At 41.2% G+C, this 27,861-nt stretch overlaps 1 protein-coding gene across 6 annotated transcripts in view; it reads right to left on the reverse strand.

The window, feature by feature from the left end:
* rtel1 (regulator of telomere elongation helicase 1) overlaps positions 1 to 27,861 on the reverse strand; it is a 160,229-nt gene that overhangs the window by 65,375 nt on the left and 66,993 nt on the right. For all 6 annotated transcript variants that reach the window (XM_043710324.1, XM_043710325.1, XM_043710323.1 and 3 more), the window contains 4 exons: positions 20,033 to 20,114; positions 15,964 to 16,096; positions 15,384 to 15,497; positions 13,539 to 13,579 (listed from right to left, as the gene is read on the reverse strand). In XM_043710324.1, coding sequence (XP_043566259.1) covers positions 13,539 to 13,579; positions 15,384 to 15,497; positions 15,964 to 16,096; positions 20,033 to 20,114 — 370 coding nt within the window. The remainder of the gene's footprint in view (positions 1 to 13,538; positions 13,580 to 15,383; positions 15,498 to 15,963; positions 16,097 to 20,032; positions 20,115 to 27,861) is intronic.

Below are 27,861 nucleotides of genomic sequence, written 5' to 3' on the forward strand. Positions count from 1 at the left end.
GGTCAGGGTTCAAGGTGCAAAGGGGGAAGTTTAAAAGAGATGTGCGGGGCAAGGTTTTCACTCAAAGGTTGGTGAGTGTCTAGAATGTGTTGCCAGAGGTGGTGGTGGAAGCAGATGCAATAGCAGTGTTCAAAAAGCGCCTGGACGAACACATGAATAGGAATGGAATAGAGGGATATGGATTCTGTAAGTGAAGACAATTTTAGTATGGAAGGGCAGAATGTGTCGGCGCAGGCTTGGAGGGCCAAAGGGCCTGTTCCTGTGCTGTACTGTTCTTTGTTCTCGAGCTGATATTTGATTATGTTCTCGAGCTGATATTTGATTATGTTCAAGAACAGATTGACTTGGGGCATGTTCAAGCTGGGGAAGTAAAAAGGAATGCAGTAATGAACATAATTAGAAAGAACAGGTACTGCTGTGTAGCTGACAGTGATCGTCCTTAAGGCTATATTGCCTGCTAGTGTTCAGCTTAAGGACATCACCTCAGGGCTGGAGAGGAATGATCCATGAGAGTACTGATGGCACAGTTTTAAGACTAAATAATGAGGGGACTGGACTGGCAGTGGTGGTGCTGAAGAAGGATACTTTAGACGAGAGAAAATTCAGCAAGTTAGAGAAAAAACAAGGCATCAAGGCAGTGTAGTAATATGTGCCTAGATAAACAGTATAACAGGAAAAGGACAAGGGGTAAAAACACAAAAATGCACTGGCAAATTAAGTCAGAGTTGGGACAAATGACAAAAATACAGAATTAAAAGATTCCTGAGCTCAATGTCAGCAGCATTTGGTACAATATTAACTGAAGGTAAGAATAGAAATGAATAGACATGGAATGATTAACATGGTTGTGGGGCTAGGAAAACTAAGAAGATGAAGAAATGTGTATTCAAGGATATTTAATAATTCAAAAGTGGAAGAAGGATAAAAGGGGAGCTCTGTAAAGTATGAGCAATATCTTTGTCTCAGAAGATCAAGACGTAGAATCAAGTTAGCTTGAGATAAGAAATAGGAATTGAGAAAACGTCACTAGTCGGGTAGTCCTCAAACAACAGGACAGTGTATAAATCAAGAAATAACAGAGTTGTAAGAAAAGGTAACCAAAATAATCATGGGCCGTTTTAATTTTCAGATAGACTGGACAATTCAAATTGGGAAAAATCATCCTGCAAGTGAGTTCAGAATTCATTTGGGAGAATTTTATTTTTAAAAAGAATAATATGTTGTGAATTTAACCAGGGAACAGGCTATTTTAGATTTGGCAATGTGTATGGAGGTAAGTATATAGTAAAGGATCCTCTAGGGAACAGTACACAGAAAACTATAATAAACTGTCACAATCACTTTGAAGGTGAGAAATTTGGGTACGAAGGTAGTGCCTTACTGTTTAAATGAAAGCAATTATGAAAGGTTTTTGAAGAGGGAATTGGGTAAAATACACTGGGAAAACATTAAAAGCAGAGAAGCTGTGACAATCAATTGAGAAGTTTCATTTACTGAGCAAAGGTATATTCCATCAAAAAAAACTCTTAAAGCAAGAGTGACCATCTATGGTGAAGGAGTTTAGGAGGAGTTGTAAAAATTTAAAAGGAGAGAGGTTCAGTGCTGTAAAGATTCAAGGTAAGCCACAGATTGCAGAAACTTTAAAAACCTGCAAAGAATGACTAAAATGCAGGGAAAAATTAGATTGTGAGGAAACTTGCAAAAAATATTAAACCAGACAACAAGAGTTTATCATTCCAGATCATAAATTATGACCTCAGACTAGAATGGCAACTCAATGTTGATCTGAGATTGAGATCACCAAATTATGGTACAATCCTATTAGGGATCAGTAATCTTTACTTCTAAAAGTAGTCATAGAGTCAGAGAGATGTATAGCACAGAAACAGACACTTCGGTTCAACTCGTCCATGTCGAACAGATATCCCAATCCAATCTAGTCCCACCTGCCAGCACCCGGCCCATATCCCTCCAGATCCTCCTATTCATATACCCATCCTGATGCCTTTTAAATGTTGCAATTGTACCAGCCTCCACCACTTCCTTGGCAGCTTATTCCATACACGTACCACCCTCTGCGTGAAAACGTTGCCCCTTAGGTTTCTTTCAAGTCTTTCCCCTCTCACCCTAACCTCTAGTTCTGGACTCCCCCACTCCAGGGAAAAGACTTTGCCTATTTACCCTATCCATGCCCCTCATAATTTTGTAAACCTCTATAAGGTCACTCCTCAGCCTCTGATGCTCCAGGGAAAACAGCCCTAGCCTATTCAACCTCTCTGTATAGCTCAAATCCTCCAACCCTGGCAACATCCTTGTAAATCTTTTCTGAACCCTTTCAAATTTCACAACATCTTTCCGATAGGAAGGAGACCAGATTTGCATGCAATATTCCAACAGTGGCCTAGCCAACATCCTGTAGAGCCGCAACATGACCTCCCAACTCCTGTACTCAATACTCTGACCAATAAAGGAAAGCATACTAAACCTTCACTATCCTGTCTAACTGCGACTACACTTACAAGGAGCTATGAACCTGCACTCCAAGGTCTCTTCGCTCTGCAACACTCCCTAAGACCTTACCATTAAGAGTACAAGTCCTGCTAAGATTTGCTTTCCCAAAATGTAGCAGATCACATTTATCTGAATTAAACTCCATCTGCCACTTCTCAGCCCATTGGCCCATTGATCAAGATCCCCTTGTAATTCAAGATAACCTTCTTCGCTGTCCACCACACCTCCAATTTTGGTGTCATCTGCAAACTTGCTAACTATACCTCTTATGCTCATATCCAAATCATTCATATAAATGACAAAAAGTAGAGGACCCAGTACCAATCCTTGTACTCCACTGGTCACAGACCTCCACTCTGAAAAACAACCCTCCACCACCACCACCCTCTGTCTTCTACCTTTGAGCCAGTTCTGTATCCAAGTGGCTAGTTCTCACTGTATTCCATGAGATCTAACCTTGCTAACCAGTCTCTTATGGGGAACCTTGTCGAATGGCTTACTAAAGTCCATATAGATCACATCTACCGCTCTGCCCTCATCAATCTTCTTTGTTATTTCTTCAAAAAGCTCAATCAAGTTTCTGAGACATCATTTCCCACGCACAAAGCCATGTTGACTATCCCTAATCAGTCCTTGCCTTTCCAAATACATGTACATCCTGTCCCTCAGGATTCCCTCCAACAACTTGCCCACCACTGACATCAGGCTCACCGGTCTATAGTTCCCTGGCTTGTTCTTACCATATTTCTTAAACAGTGGCACTACGTTAGCCAACCTCCAGTCTTCCAGCACCTCATCTGTGACTATCGCTGATACAAATATCTCAGCAAGAGGCTCAGCAATCACTTCCCGAGCTTCCCAGAGTTCTAGGGTACACCTAATCAGGTCCTGGGGATTTATCCACCTTTATGCGTTTTATGGACATTTTCCAAGATGTCACCATCTACTTCCCTACATTCCATATCTTCCATGTCCTTTTCCACAGTAAATACTGATGCAAAATACTAGTTTAGTATCTCCCCCATTTCCTGCTGCTTCACACAAAGGCCGCCTTGCTGATCTTTGAAGGGCCCTATTTGCTCCCTCGTTACCCTTTTAAGAGACTTACTAAATGAATAAAGCACAAGATTTTATGGTTTTGAATAAACCACTAAACTTTGCTAGACAACCTAGAAGTGAACACTACATGTGTAACATTTTTTTATTATATAGTAAACATCAGTATCATACAGTGATTATAAAACCTTCAGGCCCTCAGCGTCTTCCTTCCAACAAACCCATCCTGTCCCCAACCACCAATATCCTTCTCCGCCTCACCAAAATAGTCCTCGCCCTCAACTTTTCTTTCAACTCTTCTCATTTCCTCCAAACCCAGGGGATGGTTAAGAGTACCCAGATGGGCCCCAGCTACGCCTGCCTCTTTGTTCACTATATCAAACAGTCCTCTTCAATACCTACATAGGCACTGTGCCAACTCCTCCGCCGTTACATCATGACTGCATTGGTTGCTGCATCCTGTACCCAGGCTGACCTGGAGTAGTTCGTCAACTTTCACAACTTCCACCCCACCCTCAAATTCACTTGGTCTATCTCAGACCCCTCCCTCCTCGTTTTCATCTCCGGTGACAGTCTACAGATAGACATTTACTATAAACCCAAAGACTCCCATACCTACCTGGACGACACCTCCTCCCCACCCAGTATCCTGCAAGAACTCAAAGCCGTTTCCCAAATCTTCTACCTCTGTCACATCTGCTCGGACGAGGAGAAATTTCACTCCCAAGCATCCCAAATGCTTTTCCTCCCTCTGTCATCCAGACAGCCCTTCACCGTATCTCATCCATTCCCCACTCCACTGCTCTAAACCTTCCCCCCACTCCAAACACAATAAAGACAGGGTCCCCCTTGTCCTCACATACCACTCCACCAGTTTCTGCATCCAACTTAGAACCCTTAAACACTTCCGCCGACTCCAATTAGACCACACCACCAAGAACATCTTTCCTTCTCCACCCCTCTGTGTTCCACAAAAAACGCTCCCATCGCCAATCACTGGTTCACGCCATTCCCCCCCCCCCCCCCGGCCACTGAACCCTATAGGTACTTTCCTCCCAGTCACTGCCCATTTTAATTCCCCTTCCCATTGCTCTTCCGACACGACTATCCTTAGCCTCCTCCATTGCCATAGCAAATCAGTCCGCAAATTGGAGGAACAACACCTCATCTTCCATCTGGAGCGTACAGCCCAAAGGACTCAACATTGAGTTCTCCAATTTCAAATAACCTCCCTTCCCTTCCCCCAGCTCCCTTTTCAGCCCCTCCCCTCCATTCCTCTGACCGCCCTTCGTTCCAGCTACCAACCGAATTCATTCCTGCTATCAACCAACCAGGCCATACCCTCTACCTGTGTTCACCTCCCCCATATCCCACTCTCCCTTTATCTACAGCTCCCCTTACACCCACATGAAGTAGGGTTACACTCGAACCGTAGACTTCTCCACCTCCTGATGCTGCCTGGCTTGCTGTGATCTTCCAGCCTCCTGCTTGTCTACCATAAAACCCACGGCATACCTTAATCAGTAAATGTGATCAGGAAATATCATACAGCTTTATCAGTAATTACTGATATGGTGGATCATGAAGCTTCACAAGGGATTGCAATCATTCACTTATGGTAATCTGACCTTTTGACTCCATCTCAAAGATTATTCCATCTTTGACTACCTTGATAACTTCTCCTGTCTGGTATACTTCCCCTAGTATTCCAAGAATTGTACCCAGCACTGACTCACAGGTACAAAAATCAGGCTGTGTGCTCAGAGCCAACTCACTTAGTCAAAGTTAAACAAGCACACACCAGGTTATAGTCTAACAAGTTTATTTGGAAGCACTAGCTTTCGATGTGCTGCTCCTTCCATCAGGTAGCTACCCCAGTACAACACCAGCTCCTCTACACCATCACTTCATCAAGGGAGATTGATGAGCAACATTACTCGGTTGGAACAAGCAGACGTTGTTTGTATGGGATTATGTTCAAATAATGACCGAAAATCACCGAGTGGCAAAAATAGCCTCTTTATTGAGCATCTGCAGTAGCGCAGTTCAGAGCAGCAATGGAATCCGAAACGCACTTTTACAGGAGCCTCTTTATGCATAGTTCTGATATACATTACGGTGTTAAATAATTGTACCTATTGTACAGAAAAGTTTGTGTGACATCTGTCCTGGGGCAGCAGGGGATGGCTTAAGTATTTGTTAAACGTTGGTTGTTACCCTGACGGGTTGAGTGTGTCTGTACTGGTCTGAGCTTACATAATTAAGAGGTGTTAGTCTTTTTAGCCTTTAAAGTTAGTAAAAATACTAGACCTATATGATCTAAATAATTTGGAAATTATACATGTACTAAATAAAAGTATAAGGATATTAAACTGATTTCCCACAGCCAGGTTATGAGATTGCATTTACTGTTGCCAGTTTTGATATTCATTCATGCAGTTTCATGGAAGCAGTGTTTTGACAGCAAGTTTCTTAAAGGGGTAATGGCCCTATTCAGCATATACTTAAAACATGCATCCTAGTTGAGGAAACTGTTTGATGTTCTGCAACCTATTCAGGTCTCGAGAGACAGTTAGAACATAGAAAAGTACAGCACAGGACAGGCCCTTTGGACCACGATGTTGTGCCGAGGATTAATCCTAATGTAAAATAAAATAATTTAACCTGTGCACCCCTCAATTCACTGCTATCCATGTGCATTTCCAGCAGTCGCTTAAATGTCCCTAATGACTTTGCTTCCACCACCACCACTGGCTACGGATTCCATGCATTCACAACTCTCTGCGTAAAGAACCTTCCTCTGAAGTCCCCTCTATACTTTTCTCCTAATATCTTAAAGCTATGACTCTTCGTGCCAGACAATCCTGCCCTGGGGAAATGTCTCTGCCTATTGACTCTATCCATGCCTCTCATTAGCTTATATATCTCGATCAGGTCACCTCTCTTCCTCTTTCTCTCCAGGGAGAAAAGTCCGAGCTTAGTCAACATCTCTTCACAAGGCAAGCCCTCCAGTCCAGGCAGCATCCTGGTAAACCTTCTTTGCACTCTCTCCAAAGCCTCTGTATCTTTCCTATAGTAGGGTGACTAGAACTGGACACAATATTCCAAGTGTGATCTCACCAGGGGCTTGTAAAACTGTAGCAAAACCTCACAGCTCTTAAATTCTATCCCCCTGTTAATGAAAGCCAAAACACCATATGCTTTCTGAACAACTCTATCCACTTGGGTAGCAACTTTGAGGGATCTATGTAGTTGAACACCAAGATCGCTCTATTCCTCCACACTGCCAAGAATCCTGTTGTTAGTCCGATATTCAGGATTCGAGTTCAACCTCCCAAAATGCATCACTTCGCATTTATCTGGGTTGAACTCCATCTGCCATTTCTCAGCCCAACTCTGCATCCTGTCTATGTCGTAGCTGCTGTCTGCAATAGCCCTTGATACAATCAACGCCACCTCCAACCTTTGTGTCATCTGCAAATTTACTAAGCCACCCCTCAACCTCCTCATTCAAATCATTTATAAAATCGACAAAGAGCAGAGGCCCAAGAACAGAGCCCTGCAGGACACCACTCACCACTGACCTCCAGGCAGAAGACTTTCCCATCTACAACCACTCTCTGCCTTCTGTCAGCCAACCAATTCTGAATCCAGACAGCCAAATCTCCCTGTATCCCATACCTCCTGACTTTATGAATGAGCCTACAATGGGGAACCTTATCAAATACCTCGCTGAAGTCCATGTACACCACATCCACTGCTCAACCTTCATCAACCTGTTTTGTCTCCCTCTCAAAAGAACTCAATAAGATTTGTGAGGCATGATGTGCCCCTCACAAAGCCATGCTGATTGACTTTAATCACACAATGCTTTTCCAAATATTCATAAATCCTATCCCTCAGAATTCTTTCCAAAATATTGCTGACCACAGATCTAAGACTGACTGGTCTGTAATTGCCAGGGATTTCCCTACTACCCTTCTTGAAAAGAAGAACAACATTTGCCTCCTTCCAATCTTCCGGTACAACTCCCATGGAGAGTGAGGAAGCAAAAATCTTCGCTAGTGGTTTAGCAACCTCCTTTATCGCTTCCCGTAGTAGCCTAGGATAAATCTGGTCTGGTCCTGGGGACTCAATCTTAATGTTTCCAAAATTTCCAGCATACCAACTTCAGCAATATTGAGCTGTTCAAGCCTGTATCCCAGCTCCTCAAAGTTCTCAGTCACAACAATGTCTCTTTCTTTAGTGAAAACCGAAGCAGAAAACTCATTTAGGGCTTCCCCTATCTGCTCAGACTCCACGCACAAGTTCCCTACGTTCTCCCTGATCATTCTCTTATTCCTCACGTATGAGTAAAATGCCTTTGGGTTCTCCCTAATCCTTCCTGCCAAGCCTTTTTCATGCCCCCTCCTTCCTCTCCACAGTCCATTTCTGAGCTCCTTTCTAGCAAGCCTGTAATCCTCTAAAGCTGTGCTAGATCCTTGCTACCCCCACCTTACGTAAGCTGCCTTCTTCCTTTTGACAAGAAGCTCCTGTTCTCATCATCCAAGGTTCCTTAATTTTACCCCTTCTTACCTGTCTCAGAGGAACAAACTTGTGTATCACTCGCAACAACTGCTCCTTAAATAGTGTCCACATGTCTGCTGTGCCCAGTCTTTCCATAGTTTTAGGTGAGTTATGGAGATATGATGGCATTGTTCTGAGTAGGTTACAGTATTAACATTTATTCAGGGAAAGCCTTTGGTACAGAAGCAGATCTAAACACTGCTTGCAGCATGGAACTGATTAGAATTGAAAGGTTTAAAGAAACAGCAATGGGTTGGAAGAGATATTTTAACTTAATTTATCTTGTAATAGTAAACTGTACTACAAAAATGGAAGCCAGGCGAAAACAGCAAAAGGAGAGTGCTGCCACGTTAATGCCACCCACCCTTTCCTGTGCCCACCACCTGCAAGTGTAACAGAGCCTGTGGTAACCATATTGGTCTGCACAGCCACCTATGAAGAATGGAAGAGAGTCACTGTCATCTGCAAGGGACCGCTGATCATGATGATAATGAGAAGACCTTAAAAGCATCCCAAGAAGAGTGAAAAAACCAAGGGACAATTGGAGAGAATAAAATAGAAAAGAACTAAAGCAACTAAAGACAGGACTTTCATGTTATTTTGCTCAAAGCTGCATGAATCAATGCAAGATTCCGTAAATCCGTTTTTTTTAGATTAGAGTCAGTCTGAACATTGAGGCACAGACTTATAGTCTCACATAGGGCACCTTACACCTTCAATGCATAATTCGGGCCGACATAACACCATTTGTTAAAGTTCACTTGAGAATGTAACTTTAAAAAAGTTCTGCAATTTACATAGAGCCATAGAGATGTACAGCATGGAAACAGACCCTTTGGTCCAACTTGTCCATGCCGACCAGATATCCCAACCCAATCTAGTCCCACCTGCCAGCACCCGGCCCACAGCTCTCCAAACCCTTCCTATTCATATACCCATCCAGATGCCTTTCAAATCTTGCAAATCCACCACTTCCTCTGGCAGCTCATTCCATACATGTACTACCCTCTGCGTGAAAAAGTTGTCCCTTTGGCCTCTTTTATATCTTTCCCCTCTCACCCTAAACTTATGCCCGTTAGTTCTGGACTCTCCCACCTCAGGGAATAGACTTTGTCTATTTATCCTATCCATGCTCCTCATGATTTTATAAACCTCTATAAGGTCACCCCTCAGCATCCGATGCTCCAGGGAAAACAGCCCCAGCCTGTTCAACCTCTCCCTATAGTTTAAATCCTCCAACCCTAGCAACATCCTTGTAAATCTTTTCTGAACCCTTTCAAGTGTCACAACATCTTTCCGAAAGGAAGGAGACCAAAATTGCATGCAATATTCCAAAAGTGGCCTAACCATATGAAAGAATGGAAACCAATATGTTCATTCTAAAAGATGAGAGACTTAAACAATCCAGGTCTTTTTCTATATATAATTTTAGTTACCTCACACTGTAACCATTTGCTATAAATTCTGTGTCTTACGATCTTATACTCCATAACCACCTGATGAAGGAGCAGCCCTCTAAACACTAGTGCTTCCAACTAAGCCTGTAAGTCTATAACCTGGTGTTCAATGGTTTTTAACTTTGTACACCTCAGTCCAACACCAGCATCTCCAAATCAAAGACAGGAAGAGTGCTGTCTCTTTTTCTTTCTCACAGTTCCCAGTTCAGTGTGTCGTCACTGTATCTTTCTCTATTTCCAGTTCAGTGTGTGGTCAATAACTCTACCTCTTGTCACTTCAGTGTTGTCTATCTGTCTGTCTCTCCATATTCCCAGCTGACTGTGTTGTCACTCAATTTCTCTCTGTCTCTCTCTCTATATTCCCAGTACAATGTGTTGTCTCACTCTGTGTCTAATTCCAGTTAAATATGTTGTAACTCTATTCCAGTTCAGTGGGTGGTCATTCTGACTTTCTCTATTTCCCGTTCAGTGTGTAGTCACTCTATTTGTTTGTATTCCCAGTTCAATGTGTTGTCACTCTGTCTCTCTCTCTATTCTCAGTTAACTATGTTGTCTCTCTCTGGCTTCAAAGCCTTCTATTTTGGATCTTAAAGATGGGGCTGCTGAGATTGCGAATGAATCCATTGCAATCTTCCAAAATTCCTTAAATTCTTGAAAAACTGCCAATGGTTCAAGAAAACAATGCAAGGCAGAGCAACAAACTATAGTCTATTTAGCCTAACATTAGTCAATGGAAATTTACTGAAATCCATCATCAAGGAAGTAATAATAGGACATTTGGAAAATCATAAAACCGTTTTAACTCAGCCAGATTGTATGAAAGGGAAATTGAATTATACAATGCAGAAACGGCCCTAGGGCCATTGTGTCTGTACTGCCAAAATTACAATAATTACACAGGAACCTCGATTATCCAGCATTCGATTATCCGAATTTCGGATTATCCAGCAAGATCGCAAGGTCCCAATGCTTGGCTAAACTGTGTTATGTGGCATTCGATTATCCTAATGTTCAATTATCTGACAAAATACTCCTCGCCTTTGGCTAGGAGTATCCGACTATCCGACAGACTATCCGACTATCAGACTATCCGACTGTCATTCGGATAGTCAAGGTTCCTCTATATATTCGCCCTACTTTCCAGGGCTTAGCTCCTAGCCTTAAACGTTATGAAATGTCATAGCGTTTGACAAATGTATTGGCAATCGTTGAGGATATAACAAGCAGAGTGAATAAGGGAGTGACAGGAAATGTCGTGTATTTGGACATTTAACAAAATATCATATAAAAGATGACTGTTCATGGTATTGAAGGAAATATATTAGCTTTGCTAGAGGGTTGACAAATGAACAAGAAACAACCAGATCAACAGTCATTTTCAGTTTGACAAATTCTAACTATTTAGGAGTAGGAGGGGCGCATAAGGAATTAGTGCTGGGACCTCAACCATAAACTATCAATTAAGATGACTCAATAAAACAATTAGAATGTATTCCAGCCAAAATCACTGACAATACCCAAGTGGGTAAGAAAGCAAATTGTAAGAGGGATGTAGAAAATTTCCAAAACGAATATAGGTTGGTTCAATGTGTGGGCAAAAGAATTGCTAGATGGAGCATAACATGGTAAAATGTGAGGCCCTTTGCTCTAACAGGAATAACAGGAAAGTGGAGAGATGGCAAACCGCTGTAAGTCCAAAGAGATTGGGATTTGCTCTCATAAAATCACAGAAAGTTAGCTTGTAGATACAGCAAGTCATGGAATGTGATCTTCATTGCAAGCATCCAAGTAGGGAAGAGTGGCACAGTGGTTAGCACTGCTGCCTCATAGCACCAGAGATCCGGGTTCAATTCCCGCCTCAGGCGACTGACTGTGTGGAGTTTGCACGTTCTCCCAGTGTCTGCGTGGGCTTCCTCCGGGTGCTCCGGTTTCCTCCCACAGTCCAAAGATGTGCAGGTCAGGTGAATTGGCCATGCTAAATTGCCCGTAGTGTTAGGTAAGGAGTAAATGTAGGGGTATGGGTGGGTTGCCCTTCGGCGGAGCGGTGTGATCTTCTTGGGCCGAAGGGCCTGTTTCCACACTGTAAGTAATCTAATCTAATCTAATCTTGTTGCAGGTTTACAGGCCATTGGTGAGACCACATATCGGGGTACCACATCAGAATTTTGGCCTCCTTATTTAAAAAGAGTATATACTTGCATAGGAGCCAGTTCCAAGAAGCTTTACTAGATTGACTCTGAGATCAAGGGGTTGCCTTATGGGGAAAAGATCACAAAATTGAGTTTATAATCACTTGAGGTTAAAATATTTAGAGAAGATCTTATTGAAACATACAAGTTTCTGAGTGGATTTGATAGGCTCGAAGTTACGGAGGCCTTTCCACATGTTGGCAAATCTAGAATCAAAATTCCAGTTAAGACAGAGACAAGGAGGAATTTCATTTCTTAGAAGATTGTTCACCTTTGGAATTCTCTACCCTAGATAGCTGTGGAGGCAGAGAGGAGTTCTGAGGAAGGGTCACTTGACCCGAAATGTTAACTCTGACTTCTGTTTTTGTTTGTGATTTACAGCATACACAGTTCTTTCAGTTTTTAAGTTCTTTTTTTAAGTCATTTGACATTCATTTTTAATGACGAGAAAGTCCAAAGTTAAGTGAGGTGGTGGCGGGGGGGGAAAAAGGTGAGCAGCCAAGAAAGTGGAATTTAAGCGACAATCAAATTAGCCACAAATCTAACCCAGTGTTGAAGGAGGATTGAGAATCCAAAGAGCCTATTCTTGCCCCTATTTCCTAGGTTCTTGAAGGGCAAGCAGAACCAGGGTAGGTGCAGTTAGTAGGAAAGATACAAAAACCAGAAAAAGACACACCAATAATTAGTCTCATGAATAACTAGAAGCAAATCCTAAAATAGGACCAAATATGGAATCTGATAAATAAGTACCAATTCCTAAAAATATTATAAGGCTTTAATTAGCAATGCAAACTGAATATAAATTATTCAGCAAGAAGATAACCGACTTTTCATGCCAGCTCCTCTTAAGAGTTGGAGCTGATGAAAATCTGTTCAGCCAGAACTGGATGACAGACACAGAAAAGGAATTCAGATGTTTAATCTTTCACAATTTTAAATACAAAGGAGCCTAACAAATTTAAATGTAGAATTACTTTATTTTCAATATATGTTCATGTCTTTCTTTATACTAAAATAGTATTTCTAAACAATTAAGTTACATCATAACTGATTATTTTTGTTTCACTGTGGTTACTATATATGCTACTCAAAATAGTAAATGCTGATTTTGCTGAGTCACAGTTAGTAAATCGGGATTTCAATCTTCTTTTACAAAACAACATGTGATGTTGAAATTTTACTACGTGAGGGTAGATTAAGTTTCAGAGTGCAAATCTGAAGACCATTGTGGGTGAAAAACAGAATGTTACTTTTAGACTAATTTACAAACAAACAGACAGACAACTCCAGCAGGATGTCATTCACATGCAAACACTAAATTTAACAGGCAGAAGACACTGACTATTGTATTTGATATTCAGAAGGCAAAGGGTTTACAAAAACACAGGGTAGTCTGTTATTAGACTAGTGATCCAGAGGTTTGGATCAGTAATCCAGAGAGGGGATTCCCACAACAGGTGGTAATCTAATACAGTTAATTCAATAGACAGGTAACAAAATGCTAATAGCACTAATGACAATCATGAAACTACCGGACCTAATGATTCAGTAACTACAGGGAAATAAACTTGCTGTCCATGTGCGGTCTGACCTATGCACCAAACAAAGCGGTGGCTTGACTTTTAACTGCCCTTTGAAATGATCGAGCAAGCTCAAAAACACCTGAAAGAAAAACGATAAACCCGCACAAGATCGAAGTCACTGCAGTTGTTTTTTTTAGTGTATTAATGTCAATTTGAAATAAAAACTCACGACTTACCCAGTGTTTTTCCAAGAGATGACATGTACTCAGGTGAGAACCTAAACAGTGAGAATAGTTCCATCACAATTCAGATGCAGATTTTTCAGCACAAATTATTAAATTAGATTAGATTAGATTACTTACAGTGTGGAAACAGGCCCTTCGGCCCAACAAGTCCACACCGACCCGCCGAAGCGCAACCCACCCATACCCCTACATTTACCCCTTTAACCTAACACTACGGGCGATTTAGTATGGCCAATTCACCTGACCCGCACATCTTTGGACTGTGGGAGGAAACCGGAGCACCCAGAGGAAACCCACGCAGACACGGGGAGAATGTGCAACTGAACCATAAAAAAAAGATCAGACTGTGTATTACAAAGATAAACTTTAAAAAATGGAATCTCACATACAACACAGTAGCAAAGGAGCAATTGGATGTAAAGACTCCTATGGATTTTAATGATACTTATTAAATTATTTCACAGACTTCATTGGTCTATACAGGATGCGGTCTCCAATGTTATCGGTTTTACGGAAAGTCCAACATATTTGAAATACTTTCCTTTGTGTGCCTTTGGGAAATAGGCGAGGAATGAACAGATGGTTCTAAATTAGGCAAACCTCAATGCTTGTGGAGAATGGAGGAAACAGTCAATACTCCAAGCTGATGGTATTGCATCAGTTGAAATGCCAATCCCAGTCTCTCTCCCTCTGCAGAGTTCAAAATCACAACACCAGGTTATAGTCCAACAGGTTTAATTGGAAGCACACTAGCTTTCGGAGTGCTGCTCCTTCATCAGGTAATAGTTACCTGTTGGACTATAACCTGGTGTTGTGTGATTTTTAACTTTGTACACCTCAGTCCACACCGGCATCTCCAAATCAGGTTTATTTGAAAGTACAAGCTTTTGGAACATTCTCCTTTGTTAGGGTAGTTAGTGGGCCAGGGTCATAGGACACTGAATTTATAGTGAAAGATCAAAGTGTCATACAACTGATGTGATGTATTGAACAAACCTAGATTGCTGTTCAATCTTTAATCACTTAGAATGGATGCAAGTTTTGATTGATTAATATGTAAATTCCAGAATTTCTTTCACGTCACAGTCCAGAGATAACTTCAGGTTTTATCGGTTTCTTTATCAGTGAGATTTCAGCTTCTATTTATACTGATAAAACTGTAAGTTAACTCAGGGCTATAACTTGAAAGATATTCTGGGATTTACATATTAATCAATCAAATCTGCATTCCCATTCTAAATGATTAAAGACTTAACAGCAATCTAGGTTTGTTCAATACATCACGTCAGTCATTTAACACTTTGATCTTTTACTAAAAATTCTGTGTCCTATGATCCTGGCCCACTAGCTACCTGACGAAGGAGCAATGCTCCGAAAGCTTGTCCTTCCAAATAAACCTGCTGGACTATAACCTGGTGTTGTGTGATTTTTAAACTTTGTCCACCCCAGTCCAACACTGGTGCAGCCACATCTTTCTTCAAATGTTATCACACCTATTATAAATTTGCTGAATATTGCCTTTATTTCAGACTTCCTGCCTCCACAATATTTTGTTCTTATTGATGTCAATGCTTCTTAGAGTATGAGCAAATATCTGACTCACTTCAGTGTGCATTTGATTCAAGCAACTTTTCCTCTTGTGTACTTATCATTTTTATAACCCCATAACAGTCACTTCTGTGAATCAGATTAAGGGACTAATGCATGATAGAAGAACATGCAAGCAAGTAAAACAGATCTAGTGCAAAGTTCAGTCTTCTGCTTAATAACTGCATTGTGCCAAGAAACTTATACTCATTGTGTATTATTTGTCATGTGAATGCAATGGCATCTTACCTTTGGTTATATGCAGAGCTCAACTGTATCCCATCAGGGCCTTTTGGAACAATCCCAATCCATATTTGGTGTTTGTCAATCACATGGGGATTTTCCAGACTGACAGGGAAAGGACTGAAGGATGTATTGGCATCCATTAATATGATTTTATTAGCCAGTTCAATATGAATGCATTATTAATCAAAGCAAGCAATTCAGTAAACTCAATAGAAACTAATCAGGCTTTTTTTTGGAAGAAACCAAAGTCACACTGAAAAACTATATTATCATTTAACTAATGCATACTTTATTTTATACAAATGATGTAAGTTTTTATTCTTTGGAATTGGAATGACTCCGTTTTAGTAGCACAGACTCAAGTGTACAAATTAAATAATTGTTGCAGGTAATAACATGACTGCCTGTGATTATGCATTGTTTAAATCTGAAGCTTGAAGCAATGGAACACACAAATGTTCAACCTACTCAACTTGTAAAATGTACGTTTGTATTTATACATCCCAAGTGTATTCAATTTTCACTTGTACTGGTGAATAATGTTCAAGACATGTTTTTGATCATATTATTTGAACCTACTCACATTTGCATTTCTGAGGTGAAAGAGGACAATGGAGCAAGGGTACCACTTGTGAGGATGATGGATTGAACCCCTTGGCGTACCAGTTCAGCCATACTGTAGCCAGGGCAGAAGCACCAGTAACTTAATATTTTTCCTGTGAACATAATGAATATTTTTAGGTGTTGCAAGATTCAAGTATCTAGAAAAATCTCACTGCTATTCGGTATTCTAACAGCTATGTTTTTCAAGTAGATAAATGTCCCAGTTTCGAAGTTGTCTCGGGATTATATTTCTCTGCGTTTTATCTGATAAATAAATAGGATGACTGGATAATTTATGACAAAAGTTGTGAATGAGTTATGATCAGTGTATTGAACGGCACACTGAAATATTGTGGGACACCTATCTAAATTCCAAACCTGCTGTAAACTAAGTAACTATATTTACACAAAGAGTATTAGTTTAATTTGGCTTTAACTCAAACCAAACATATGCAGATTATGGAAACATAAAGGTAGTCTTCCATTGAGTTCTGCTACTACAAATATTAAAACTCAGTTTAGGATTCTGCTATAGTCCTAGTGCAAGCCTGAAAGATCCTACAGCAATTTAGTATGATGTACATTTTTAATAGTAACAAACTATATGGAAACATTTACTCTAACATCTACCAAATTATTTCTGGTCATTGTATTTTACTTGCCTTTGTTTTAGAAATGTACAGTCAGTTCTTCCAGGACACATGTTTTTTCAACATGAATTGGCTATAACACAATTGAATTAGACCATTATTTGTAGAATGCAAACTTTCTTTACCTGTATTGGCTAAAACACGATTCCAGTCCCACTGGTTTAACTGGTGGTGTTATTATGCAATTTTCTTAATGTGGGATCGCACAGGAACAGGACTATTCTGTTATATCAGAACAGTGTATTCCCAAGAGTGGGGAAGTGATTGTTACACTTACACAATGCCCATAATTTCTGACTGCTTTGGTTCATTTGCCAATTTCACTTCCAAATTTCAGCATGAGGATAGCTGTACACAATATCAAAATGTTTGCAAGTTTCAAACAATTTTAATGAAAAAGCAATAAGAAAACAGTCCATTCAAAAAGTTTTCGAAAGGAATGTATCATCTTAATATTTTCAATCATATCAGCCACTCCTTTGAAAAAACTACGTAGTGCAAGTTACAATACTGTCATCTACCTGTCAATGGTGGGAAACGGCCAAGTAGGTCCTGTCCACAAAAAGCAAGACAAATTCAATCTCCAACTATTGCCCCATTTGTCTACCCCCAATCACTGTCAAATTAATGGAGGTTTCAATAATGGTACCATCAGGGAGCACTTAGACAGCAATAACCTGTTCATTATTGCCCAATTTGGGTTCTGTCAGAGCCATTTGGCTTCTGACTTCATTACAGTCTTGTTACAAATATGGATAAGAGGTGAATCCCAGAGTTGAGGTGAGAATAACTGTCATTGGCATCAAGATAGAATCTGACCGAATGTGATATTAAGGAGTCTTTTGTTGTATCAAAGTCAATGAGAGATAGGGGAGAAACTTTCCAATGCTTGGCATCATACACTGCACAAAATAAGATTCTCATGATTGATTAGATTAATTACTTACATTAGATTAGATTACTTAGTGTGGAAACAGGCCCTTCGGCCCAACAAGTCCACACCGACCCGCCGAAGCGCAACCCACCCATACCCCTACATCCACCCCTTTAACCTAACACTACAGGCAATTTAGCGTGGCCAATTCACCTGACCCGCACATCTTTGGACTGTGGGAGGAAACCGGAGCACTCGGAGGAAACCCACGCAGACACGGGGAGAATGTGCAAACTCCACACAGTCAGTCGCCTGAGTCGGGAATTGAACCCGGGTCTCTGGCGCTGTGAGGCAGCAGTGCTAACCACTGTGCCACCGTGCCGCCCACTGAAAAACCCATCACCTCAATCCCGGGAGATTACTTGAAGAACTCCTGCAACACTCTCCTTGGCTCAACCACCTTCAGCTCCTTTATCAATGATCTTCCCTTCATCATAAGGTCAGAAGTGGAAATGTCCACTATTGATTACACAGTGTTCAACATTATTACTGACATTGCAGATGCCGAAGCACACTATATTTAACAAGATCAGGCTTGGGCTGGCAAATAGGAAGTATATTTAGACTACACAAATGCCAAGCAATGACCATTTCTAACAAGAGAGAATCTAACTTTCGCCCCTTGATGTTCAAGAGCAAAGGCATATCGTAAGAACTTTTGTAAAATATAACAAAAAAAAACAGCATAATCTATAATTTTCAATCCCATTTGTACATGGTTAGTACACCGCTCCATGCTACTTAACTCACTCTTCGCAAGGTTATATTTACTTCCAGATATACTAGCATGGGGCTGTATATATACACTCAACTCTAATACACATGATTTCACAACATCAATGAATTTAAGATCAAGGCGTTTGGGTTAAACTAAATATCATGCAAAACTCAGAGGACCCGAACAAAACAATTGACTAGCTATAATTGTGCAAAGACTATTTTTGGGTAACTTCAACGAAATCATTCTGCAGATGTTTGGTTTAAAAATTCATTGTCATTCACTTTGAAATGTTAAGCCATTTGTACAGGAATGAAACGTCCAACAGATGTAGATCTTTCCCAGATCCAGCATTGAAAGCGGATGGTGATTATAATGGGGAAGCAGGTCCAGAGCCAATTCTTAAATGGGATGGCTAATTTCCACTTGCCTTTAGGTGACGTTCAAATTCTGACTGTTTTAATTTCTTAGGGATTGTGAATGGAACGAATTAAAAAGAAATTCAATTGAACTACTTGAAAGCTTCAGATGGTTTGGCAGGGAATTTAAACGTTTCTTGGCTCTCCTTTATTTATTTTAGAAAAGACTGGAATCTTTTCTTCAGAATAAAGAAGGCTAAAGACTAATCTAATGAAGAACTCAAAAATGTTGATGTTTTAATAGAATGGGAATTGAAGCAATGGTTTCATTAGTGGAGAGGGCAAAACTTTGTGGACATAAATACAAGATAGTCACCAACAAATCTATTAGAATTCCAGAGACTGAAGAACGTGAAATTTAATACCACATGAGGGCTTGACAGAGTGGGCACTGAAAAGTTATCGCCCCAAGTGGGTAATCTCGAATATGAGCGCACAGCCTCAGAACAAAGGGTTGAATCATTTAAAATCAAGTGGAAGAAAAACATGTTCATACAGAAACTCCTGAATTGTTGAAACTTTCTACCCCAGAGAGGTTGCAAATGGTCTATCATTGGAGTACATTTAGGGCTAAAAGTAAAGGATTTTTGATCTCTTGCCAAACAAATGGATATGGGGAACAAGCAGTGCAATAGAGTTGAGGTAAAAGGTAAGCAATTATATTGCACGATACAGCAGACTAAAAAATGCCAAATAATTTTCTCCTGCTCATAGTTATTTTGTTCAAGTAGAGTATTTGAAACATACAGCCGAGATACATTTAAGGAAAGTTACATCAACAGATAATGGAGAAAGATAACAGAGAAAATAAAGTGAAGTGATCTAGATGGATGCTCATATGGAGCATTAACACCAACATACAGAAGTTGGGCTAAAAGGCCTAATTCTATGCTTTCCTGATATCTTGGTCAAATTTTATTCTTTAATTTGTGTATCATATTTTAGAGGCAATGTAGTATCACTGCTGGGAAGGTGTTGCAATCACAATGCAATGTGTTTACACAGGTAATAATATGAAAAATATTTTAAAATACACAAAAAAAATGACTTTAAAATGACACTGTGTTAACATTAAGAGTTTTGCACTGTTGATTATGTTAGCTGCAATGGTTTGTAGGAATATACTTCTGTTAAGTGCTGACATATTGGACTTTAAAATTAAAAAAACTCAAACTCATATTGAGCACTTTCTCAGTGAGAAGGACCAACTTTGGAACATAGATATTTGTAGTGGTGAAGCTAATATGGTAGTTATTTTCCACATAGGAACATCAAATAGCAAATAAATAAATCAACTTTTATTGCTATTAGTCTGACAGGATTCATACCTTGTTTCTTTGTAACAGATGAAGTCCATAAGTCAGTTCTGTGTTGCTTCTTCTTCCCACTATTATCTGGGTGCACATGAACCTAGAGAAATATAGAGTGAATACTCTCATCACAGCAGAAACAAAAGATGTAACATTTATGACACACTAGAAAATTCCATATTCAGTAGGAAAATGCTAACAGAATCAATTTCAGTCCTTGAGGTATCGAAATTGGGGCAAAGAGAAATCCTCACATGGAAACAGAAAGGTAGATCTCAGTGAAATTCATAAGGATAACTTACCACATGGTAAAAAAGAAGTCCCCCTTGAGGGGGACAAAGAAGTTAAAAAGCTCTGGTGTTTTCATTGTAATAAAGTAGGCGACATAAAACCAGTGATGGTGGGCTAGGAGAAAGCCAGATGGAGGAAAACCGGACAAGCCTGGGAGCTTTGTTGGAGAGAGTAACAAAAAACACAAGGGAAGTTAGACAACTGCCTCAGAGTTTACAGGTTGTTTAAGGAGGAAGTGCTAGATCTGCTTTAAAAATGTACATGCAAGGGTAACGTTTATTCACATAGGCCAGGGGTAGCAGGTAAAGAGGTTATAATACTAAGGGACACAGGATCCTTTCAGTCTGTAATGCTGAAGGATGAGGAGATATGTACTCCGGAGGGACTATTGACAGAAAAAGGTACTGGTAACAGGAATTCCTGGTGATACTAGAGAGGCTAGAGAGTCCAGAGAAGAGTGGAGAATTTGTGGTAGGAGTACTGGACAAACTCTCAGCTCCACAAATACAAACTGTCCTTGCCAATGATATCACTGATTCAATGGTAGGCGTGCTACCTACTCTAGGTGAAATGCCAATGGGAACACAGGCAACTGAAGAAAGGAAGGATGTTTATCCAGAAATTTTGCCTGATTGTGTGATCACAAGATCAGAGAGGCACAAGTTAAAGCAGGAGAGATCAAAAGGCAGAGATAAGGAAGCTGACATAGCTTTATCCAAGACTTTATTTGTTCAGACAAGTCGGACAGGGCAGGAGCAATTAGGTAAACATACAAGTATCGTTATCTCTGCTGAGCTAATCTAGTTACAGCAGAAAGATGAGAAGTTAAAACAGTTATATCAAAAGCCATATACAGAGGAGGAGAGTGGATGCTTCCCTATGTGTTATTACTTGACAAATGATGTCCCATTGAGGAAATGCAGATCATTACACATTCAAGCAGATGAGAGATGGGCAGACATTCATCAAGTCATTTTGCCAGTAGGGTATAGAAAGGATGTGCTGCCATTGGCACATGAGCTACCACTTGGAGGACACTTAAGGGTGAGGAAAACACAGGCTAAAATACAAAGACATTTTTACTGGCCTGAGCTACACAAGGATATAACCAAATGTGCCAGATGTGTCACATGTCAGCTAATCAGAAAACCACAGACAGTAATGAATCCTGCACTCTTAATACCTATTCCAGCATTTGGGGAATCTTTCACAAGAGTCTTGATTGATTGCATAGGTCCCCTACCTCAAACAAAAAGTGGGAATAAGTATTTATTAACTAAAATGGATGTGTTGACTGGATTTCCAGAGGCAATCCCATTATGCAACATCACAGCTAAAAGGGTTGTAGATGAATTACTTAATTTTTTTTTACGAGATACAGACTACCATAGAGATCCAGTCAAATCAAGGGACAAACTTCACATCCAAACTATTCAAGGTAGCTATGGATAACTGGGGAATAAAGTAATTCAAATCTACTATGTATCATCTAGAATCACAGGGAGTGCTAGAGAAATGGAGTCAAACACTAAAGACCATGTTGAGGGCTTATGGTCAGGATTATCCAGATGAGTGGGATAAGGGAGTTCCGTTTGTGCTTCTTGCGATCAGAGATGCACCAAATGAATCACCTAAATTCAGTCCATTTGAATTAACTTTTGCACATGAAGTAAGAGGACCGTTAAAACTGATTAAGGAGAAATTAATAAGTCAGAATTCAGAGATCATTCATTTGGACTTTGTGTCAAATTTTAGATTAGATTAGATTAGATTACTTACAGTGTAGAAACAGGCCCTTCGGCCCAACAAGTCCACACCGCCCCGCCGAAGCGCAACCCACTCATACCCCTACATTTATCCCTTACCTAACACTACAGACAATTTAGCATGACCAATTCACCTGACCTGCACATCTTTGGACTGTGGGAGGAAACCGGAGCATCCGGAGGAAACCCACACAGACACGAGGAGAACATGCAAACTCCACACAGTCAGTCGCCTGAGGCGGGAATTGAACCCAGGTCTCTGGTGCTGTGAGGCAGCAGTGCTAACCACTGTGCCACCGTGCCACCCAATTTAGACAATGATGAAATAGAGCTAGACAGTTGGATAGACTGCATTTAAAAGTATCACAACATACAATGAAACAGGAACTATGTAAGAAATAACAAATTTGCAATTTTGCAATTGGGAATCAGGTATTGGTGTTACTTCCAGTAATAGGTGAAACTTTAAAAGCAAGGTGTAGTGGACCATGTCAAATCGAGAAGAAATTGAGTGAGGTGAACAACTTGACAAGCATTCCAGACAGGAAGAAATCTCTCAGAGTGTGTCATGTGAGTATGCACAAAAGGTTTTAGTCACACATGGAAGGAACATTTACACCATTTATCAGAATTGTTTAATTGACTTCGGAAGGCAGGCTAAAGGTGAATTTGCCAAAGCCGAAGTCACCTTCCTAGGCCATATTATTGGACATGGTCAAATGGCCCCACGGGATGCAAAAATGGAAGTAATTGCGAAAGTTGCCACATCGATGATAAAAAGCAATACTCCAGTTCCTGGAATTGAGTGGATTTTACCAAACATTTGTGCCAAACTTTCACAGTGTGGCTGTTCCACTCACCAAACTGTTAAAAAAGGGCAAGAAGTTTCAGTGGACAGTGGACTGTTAAATGCATTTGATAGCCTAAAAACTATGTTAACCACTGTCCCAGTAGTCACCACACTGGATTACATGAAGCCTTTCAAGGTGGCTATCGATGCCAGTGATGTGGGTGTCGGTGTGGTGCTCCTGCAGCAGGAGGAGGCAGGGATAGAAAGACCCATTGGGTGCTTTTCCAGGGAGTTGAACATTCAACAGAAATACTCAATGGTGGAGAAAGAGATTTTGAGCCTGGTGTTTATATTACCAACAAGCATCTGAGACAATCGTATGCACTGATCATAACCCATTGACATTTGTGGAAAAATTTAAGGACAAAAATGGCAGATTGTTTAGATGGAGCTTGTTGTTGCAGCCGTTCAATTTGACAATTGTGTATGTGGCAGGTTGCGGAAACGTGACTGCTATTGCGTTATCGAGACTCAAATGAGATACATGGGGCATTCGGTGGTGGGTGTGCCATGGCCTGAATTTGCATGTGGTTATGCATGTTTATAGCTAGTCTAGTGTATGTGTGTGTTTAGACTACTAACCGGGTTTTTGAAGGGTTTTAAAAATGACGCCAATTTTTAATATTGGTGGTTCATTTTTTTTTAAAGGGGGGAGGTGTCACAAAGCTGGTCCTTTTTTGCTAAAAGCTGTCCCATTTCTCAAGGATACTGTGTCCTTGGTTTTTCCAGAGGGGTCATAAAACTCTCCTGGCTCCGAGGTGGCTAGTTTCGTACAGAGATGAAAAAGAAACAAAAGGCCTCTCAAAATCCTATGTAAACAGATGAGACTTCAGGTCAAAGTGGTCACATTTTAGAAATGACCTGTATAATGAAAGGGGAGTGGTCAGCTCTCAAGCTGAGCAGTTCAGTCCAGAACTAGTTAGGATTTCAGCTGTATGGACACAGGCTAGTAAACGTTCTCCCTCCTGCCCTTCTAACTTCAACCTGTAAACATTTGTTCTATTTTTACTGTTTAAGGGGGTTTGCTTATTCAGAATGGCATAATTAAGTCTAGTTTGGATAGACTGAGTTCTGTAGGGCTCCTTTATTCTGTTTCAAGTTTCATTGTGTAATTTCATGAATAAAGTTTTGTCTGTTTTTAAACCTGGTAGTCTACCTAGCTAACTAACTCCGGATAATTTTTTGCTGAACACTTACCGACACAAATTGCAAAGTTATGGTCTGGGCTGCCTGCTTAAGAATGTTTTCGAGTGGTCTGGCCTAGTCCATAACCCATCAGTAAGGCATCATGGTAGACTGGTTAGCAAGGTTAGATCATGTGGAATACAGGGAGAACTAGCCATTTGGTTACAGAACTGGCTCAAAGGTAGAGAAAAAAGAGGGTTGCTTTTCAGACTGAAGGCCAGTGACCAGTAGTGTGCCACAATTATTGGTGTTGGGTCCACTGCTTTGTCATTTATATAAATGATTTGGATGTGAACATAAGAAGTATGGTTAGAACATAGAACATAGAACATAGAAGAATACAGCGCAGTACAGGCCCTTGGGCCCTCGATGTTGCGCCGATCCAAGCCCACCTAAACTACACTAACCCACTATCCTCCATATACCTATCCAATGCCCTCTTAAATGCCCATAAAGAGGGAGAGCCCACCACTGTTACTGGCAGGGCATTCCATGAACTAACGACTCGCTGAGTGAAGAACCTACCCCTAACATCAGTCCTATATCTACCCCCCCTTAATTTAAAGCTATGCCCCCTTGTAATACCCGACTCAATACGCGGGAAAAGGTTCATACTGTCGACCCTATCTAACCCCCTAATCATCTTGTACACAAGATGATGTGATTGACAAGGGTTGGGCAGACGAGTGGTTATGGGATTGGAGGGGTTGGAGTGATGAGGGAGATGAGGGGATTGACAGGAGCCACCGATCATTGTAGAAGCAATTGGACAGTGTGGTGCTCCTTTCAGCTCCACATAAAAAAAGTTTTTTCAAGAATTTGCAATCTACTGTCAGCAGCTTCCTCTGGTCCTTTTAGAACCTTCTCCAAAATGCCTGATAAAACGTGGGCAATATAATCTGTGCTCAGAACTTGTGTATCAGGCAGGCACCTGGCTAGCCTTAAACAAAAGGGCCCTGACTATTTTACGAGGTGCTGATGCCTGGACTGATCACATCTGACCTCTGACCTGACAAATTAGTCAACATTGAGTCACTTTCTTAAACATAGCAATGTTAAATTTCAATCCTGTTGTGTAAGGGCTTTCACACCCTGGAACAACACTGCATTGATGTGACAACTACTCCTCACTGGGCATAAATAATAGCGGTGTGAAGCATGCCTGAAATTGTGTACCATGGGAAGGTGGGACAGTGGAGGGACCGTACAGGTTATCCATGATCAGAAACCCCCTAGCTTCAATGGAGGGGCAGAGAATGTACAAATGATAAACCAGGCTCTGGGACGGAAGGGTAGGGAAATGGAGATGGGTCGGGTGATGACGTGGGGTGGGAAGTTGGGTGATGACGTGGGGTGTTAATCCTGTGGGATTAACAGGCTGGGGTACCAGGAAGGGGAAGTGGAATGCAGCACCTACCCTGGTGGAGACGAGATGGTCATTGACCTGGGTTCTACACAGTGGGCCAATCCTCCTTACCCCAGAGATGGCACTGACCTGGGTGTTGACCCCCAGACCAGGTTGGCATAGCCTCCACTGGCAGGCCTTTCAAGAAGAGACCTGTTCATTGGAGCACTCTCTCGAGCAGGACCTCCAGGGCCCTATCAGAGAATCATGGAGCCATCTTCCAACATGTTCACATTCTGCCTGTCCACCAGCGGGCATCGTCAGAATGCCAGTCCTTCTCCAGGTAAACTGCGGGTATTTAAAGAGGTACAATGGAGGCCAGTCTTCAGCATTTTGGAGAAGGTTCTAAAAGGACCAGAGGAAGCTGCTGACAGTAGATTGCGAATTCTTGAAAAAACTTTTTTTATGTGGAGCTGAAAGGAGCACAATACTGTCCAGTTGCTTCTACAATATGTGAAAAGTTGTGAGAGACACCATGGGTGTGGCACATTATTAACAAATCACATTTGGTGAAATCAGGCAAGAAAACCCACAAGCTCACGGTGAAAATCCCTCCAACTAGCGCGATGTAATTCAGACTGAGTTAAAGAATGGGAAAGTCCAGTCCAGTGTTACTCTTCAGTTCCACATAACTTGTGTCCACATCTTTGCATTCAAGTCAAACCAGCCCAGTAAATCTAGCTCCTGCTTACTTACTTAAAGTATGGAAACAGACCCTTCGGCCCAACAAGTCCACACTGACCCACCAAAGCGCGACCCACCCTGACCCATTCCCCTACATTTACCCCTTCACCTAATACTATGGGCAATTTAGCACGGCCAATTCACCTGGCCTGCACATCTTTGGATTGGGGGAGGAAACCGGAGCACCCGGAGGAAACCCACGCAGACACAGGGAGGATGTGCAAACTCCACACAGACAGTTGCCTGAGGCGGGAAATGAACCCGGGTCTCTAGTGCTGTGAGGCAGCAGTGCTAACCACTGTGCCACCGTGCTGCCCATTACTGTTACAACCAACCTTTTCCTGTAAACTGCTTTTTCCAAACCCGTTGAAGAGGAGATCAACTTTCTGTGTAGGTCAGAGCAGGGCAAAGAACCCAAAGTCTAAAGAAAAACATCAAGATATTTCTCTCTCCTCATCTCTCTCTCTCTTTCTCTCTCTCTTTCCCTTTTTTCTCTCTCCATCTCTCCCTCTGTTTCTTTGTCTTTTTTCTCCCCTCCCTCACTTTATCTCTCTTTAAATTTTACCCCCACCTCTGACCCTACTAAAACATTTAAATCCCGGAACCTGCAACAACCAATCCTGTCTAAGTTTGCAGGTGACACCAAAATTGGAGGTGTAGTGGACAGCGAAAAGGGTTACCTCAAAGTATATCGAGATCTTCATCAGACCTGCCAATGGGTTGAGGAGTGGCAGATGGTACTTAATTCAAATAAATATGGGGTGCTGCATTTGGAAAGGAAAATCAGGGCAGGACCTATGCACTTAAATGGTAAGGTCCTGGGAAGTGTTGCTTAATAAAGAGACACTGGAGTGTAGGTTCATAGTTCCTTGAAATAGAGTATCAGGTCGATAGGATAGTGAAGGTGGTGTTCAGTATGCTTTCTTTTATTGGTCACAGCATTGACTATAGGAGTTGGGATGTCATGTTGTGGCTGTACAGGACATTGCTAAGGCCACTTTTGGATTAGTGTGTGCAATTCAGATCTCCCTCCTAAAGGAAGGATGCTGTGAAACTTGAAATGGTTCACAAAAGATTTATAAAGATGTTGCCAGAGTTGGAGGGTTTGAGCTATAGGAATAGGCTGGGGCTGTTTTCCGTGGAGTGTCGAAGGCTAAAGGGTGACCTTAGAGAAGTTTATAAAATCATGAAGGGCATAGATAGGGCAAATAGATAAAACTAGAGGGCAGAGGTTTAGGGTGAGAGAAGGGAAAGATTTAAAAAGGTCCTAAGGGGCAACTTATTCATACAAAGGGTGCTGCGTGTATGGAATGAGCTGCCAGAGAAAGTGGGAGCGGCTGGTACAATTGCAACATTTTAAAGGTATCTGTATGGGTACATGAAAGGAAGGATTTAAAAGGGATATGGGCCCAGTGCTTACAAATGGGACAAGGTTAATTTAGGTTATCTGGTTGGCATGGATGAGTTGGATCGAAGGGTTTGTTTCCGTGCTGTACATCTCTATGACTGGTTGGTAGACCTATGTGGATTATGTGCAGCCTCAATTGAAACCCTACAATGTCACACTTGACAGGTGTCAAGGAAGCTTCAAAGAGAACAACTCAAGAAGGAAAAGGAATTGTAACCTGAAATCTGAGCGTTATCTCTGAGTTTCAACATGATAGAG

The sequence above is a fragment of the Chiloscyllium plagiosum genome, chromosome 20 (assembly GCF_004010195.1).
Source record: "Chiloscyllium plagiosum isolate BGI_BamShark_2017 chromosome 20, ASM401019v2, whole genome shotgun sequence".
Classification (NCBI taxonomy): Eukaryota; Metazoa; Chordata; class Chondrichthyes; order Orectolobiformes; family Hemiscylliidae; genus Chiloscyllium; species Chiloscyllium plagiosum.